Consider the following 3729-nt stretch of genomic DNA (forward strand, 5'->3'; position numbering starts at 1 on the left):
ATCTTATCCCATCCACACCCATGATGACCCTCCTCCCAGCGTCTGCCCAGGCTGGTCTGCTACTCGGCCTTTCCCTAAGTCAAAATCCTACCATCCTTCTAATGCAGCCCACCAAGAAGTCCTCCCTGACATTCCCCCCTCCTCTCAACTCCTCCCACTGGCCCCTCCAACACACCCACATGCCTAATGACACTGGGCTTTCCCTTTTTGTCTCACTGTGAGAATGGTGTCATTTCCCCTCCTAGAAGGGGGGGGAGTCAAAAGGCGAGTTCATGTGTGAGTCAGTCCTGGGTCCCCAGAGCTCCCGCCAGAGAAGCCCTGTCCCCCTGCAGTGCCAGTGGGGTGGTCAGTGGATAAGCCTGGCTGCAGGGGTCAGGCCCAGTGACACGGTACCTATCGATGCTAAGACCCTCCCCTTCTCCCATTTGAACACCACTGACCCCAGGCTGTCTCTGACCATCTACGGCCCTGGGTCATTGTCTCCGTCTCTCTGTGGCTCGTAAAGTAACTGTGCATCTCATGACCAGTTGGCTGCCGACTTTGAATACACACTTGTGTAGCACCCGAGTAGGAAAGATTCTCACTGTGCAAAATACTGAGGTCAGGTACCCCTTACTGGCCACACCTCCCCCACTCTCCACCTCTGGAGCATCCCTCCCAACCTCCAGAGGGGCCCTCCAGTTCTCTGAGAGGGCACATAGCTTGGTTTCACTTTTGTTTATAAATGAGATCAGAGTCTATGTGCTGTTTTGTAGCTTGCTGTTAAAAAGCACCTCCCTGCCTTGGGAATCTGCATAAGGCGGACAGTGTAGAACTAACTATTGTTCCAACTCTGTGGGATTTCGTCCTGCCCCATAGCCACACATTCAAGTGTTCCAGCTTAGGTGACAAGACGCTGTGAGTGTCAGGCTTCATCGGCCATTGGAGTTTTAATTTCACTCCTGCTCTGCTGTCTCCAGTGACAGTGCTCTGGGAGGCCCTTCTCACCCACCCCGCAGAAAGCTGCAGACCCTTCCCAGGGTGGTGGGAGACAGAAAGCTGAGGTTTCTCTGCTTTCTGGCCTGCTTCCTCCTAACCTTCCTCGCTCCTTCCTCCCCACTTTGCCCTTGCCCCTTTGTCCCCTACACCAAAGATGGAGGGAAAACCTGTTCCCCGAAAGCGCTTCCCTCTTACCCTGGGTTCTGTCCTGGGTTCTGCCCCAACCAGCAGACCGCCAAGCAGAGGGGAGCCTCTGGGAACGACTGGGCTGTCAGATGGGGCTGGTGACATTTTTCAAAAGAGTGGTGGCAGAGAGCGGGAAGAGCACCCACCTGACCAACCCAGGGCCTTCACCCTGCTCCTGGGGAGACTGAGGCCCAGTGCAGGGCCAGGCTCTTCCTGGAGTCCCACAGGATTCAGGCTCAGAACCTCTGGGCGACACTATTGGTGTCTCCGTCTGTGCTCCCGGCTGTCTCCCCTATCAGCATGAGCTGCCATGACTGCCTGCCACCGCTACCTGCTCTTTGGGGTTACAAGCACCTCAGTAGCTTCCCCTGGCTCAGAGGACCAGCATATTCACCAGTTCACCCACTGAGTGGCCCCAGCTGTATATCGGGTGCTGTGCTAGGCGTAGGGATACAACAGTGAACTGGACAGGATAACCCCTGTCCTCTTGGAGTGGAATAAACGAATGAATGGATGAATGAATGAAGGCCTGAACCTGAACCTGGCATCTCAGGAATCTCATCCCAAATCCACCTTTCCTTCATTTCACTCATTCAGTTGTCAAGTGGCAGAGAAAACCCTGCTTCCCTTGCTCTTATGAGTATCAGATGATCAGTCCACAGTTTTCTAAGCATGACCCGGTATTGGAACTCCCCTGGCATGTATTTAAAAATACAAATTCCAGCCGGGCTCAGCGGCTCAGCCTGTAATCCCGCGCCTTGGGAGGCTGAGGTGAGTGGATTGCCTGAGCCCGCGGGTTCGAGACCCGCCTGGGCAGCAAGACCTCATCTCTACAATAAATCAAAAAATCAGCTGGGCGAGGTAGTGCATGCCTGTAATTCCGGCCACTTGGAAGGCTGAGGCAGAAGGATCGCCGGAGCCCAGCAGGTCGAGGCTGCGGTGGCCAGGAGTGGCCACTGCACTCCAGTCTGGGTGACAGAGTGAGACTCCAACTCAAAATAAATAAATAAATAAATAAAAATTAAAAATCAATAAAAATACAAATTCCTGGGCTCCTCCCAGAGCTGCTACACCAGAGAGGCTGACCCTGGGGTATTCAGGTCATTGGAGAAAGCTTGCGGCTCCCACTTCACTGGACTGCCATCTCCCCATCCCACCTGCCAGCCCAGTCATGCTCCAACTGCCCCTGGGGGCTTCCTCAGGACTGACCTGACCCAGTCCTCAGGGCAGAGCCCCGGTCTCAGTAATCTAGCGACCCCTCCCAGGCCTCTACCCACACTGCTCCCTCTGCTTGCCCCCTCTCAACTCTCCTCCTTGGCCACACCAGCCCCTGGTCTTGGCTCCCCTGTGACCCACATGGGTATGGACATCCCACCCACAATGTCCAGGCACCTCACTATGCTGTCCCACGGTCCTGTCCTGGTACACACAAGACTTGGAGCACCCGAAAACGGGGACACTACTGGGGTCACAATCCCCACACGTGACAGGATGGGAGGGTTCAGTAATTTCTCTCCTTCCCTTTTCCCTCTGTCTTCAAGCAGAATGCCCCTGGGAAGTCAGGGGTGACAGTGGGTCTGGAGACCAAAGAAAGATGAAGGAGAAGAGGGAGAGACTGTGCCCTGCAACCCAGAGAGTCCCCTCAGACCCTGGATGTGCATTCAGCACACCGGGTCCACCTGTCCTACCTGCTTGGCGGCCCAGCTCCATCAACTCTTGCTCTTGGACAGGTAATTCCAAGCTTAGTCCTGTAGACAAAGCAACACACTTCATCGTCTCAGATGACACACACAGTCTCTGTGAACAGGATGAGCTGGGAGTTGCACAGGGGCCCTGTGGCCGTCTGCCCAGTCCCTGACCAGAGGTCCTCAGGCTGCTCTTGGTGCTCTCTGGCACTTCCCAGACCCAAAGAGCCCCTGCCCCACCCACCCATCACCGCTGGCCCTGGGCCTGCTTCCTGGACCCCCCCAGATTCTGCTGTCTCTGAAAAGCCTGGTCTCTCCCCCTGACCACTGGTGCCTCAAAGGCCTTTCTCAAGCAGCCCTAGGATCCTGGGCTCCTTCTTTTCTTTTCTCTTCTTTTTTTTCAAGTCGGGGTCTCACTCTGTCACCTAAGCTGGAATGCAGGGGCATGATCATGTTGATCACGGTGCATGGCAGCCTCGACCTGCTGGGCTCAGGCAATCCTTTTGCCTCAGCCTCCCTAGTACTGGGACTACAGGTGTGCACCATCATGTCTGGGTAATTTTTAAATATTTTTGGTCTCACTATGTTGCCTAGGCTGGTCTCGAATTCCTGGGCTCAGCGATCCTCCTACCTCAACCTCTCAAAGTGCTGAGATTACAGGCATGAGCCACTGCACCCGACCCTTGGGTTTCTTTTACTCCTTCATCTTTTTCTTCCATTTCCTCTTCCTCTTCTTCCACCAGCACTACCCTAGGAGCCGCCAGCAGGCCCCTGGCTGTGGGACCACTGCCCTGCCCCCTATTCTGGTGACTATTTGTCTCTCTGCAAATAGGGTTGTAACCACTTTGCTGGATGGTCATTCATGGTCGGAAAAGGGAAG

General features: G+C 54.9%; 1 protein-coding gene across 1 annotated transcript in view; it reads right to left on the bottom strand.

The window, feature by feature from the left end:
• Positions 1-2874, bottom strand: part of TEX33 (testis expressed 33) — a 15033-nt gene extending 12159 nt beyond the window's left edge. The window contains exon 1 of the mRNA XM_008056284.1: positions 2853-2874. Within this exon, the coding sequence (XP_008054475.1) occupies positions 2853-2874 (22 nt within the window). The remainder of the gene's footprint in view (positions 1-2852) is intronic.
• Positions 2875-3729: the final 855 nt, after the last annotated feature.

The sequence above is a fragment of the Carlito syrichta genome, unplaced genomic scaffold, assembly GCF_000164805.1.
Source record: "Carlito syrichta isolate Samal-C Ts95f unplaced genomic scaffold, Tarsius_syrichta-2.0.1 Scaffold302307, whole genome shotgun sequence".
Classification (NCBI taxonomy): Eukaryota; Metazoa; Chordata; class Mammalia; order Primates; family Tarsiidae; genus Carlito; species Carlito syrichta.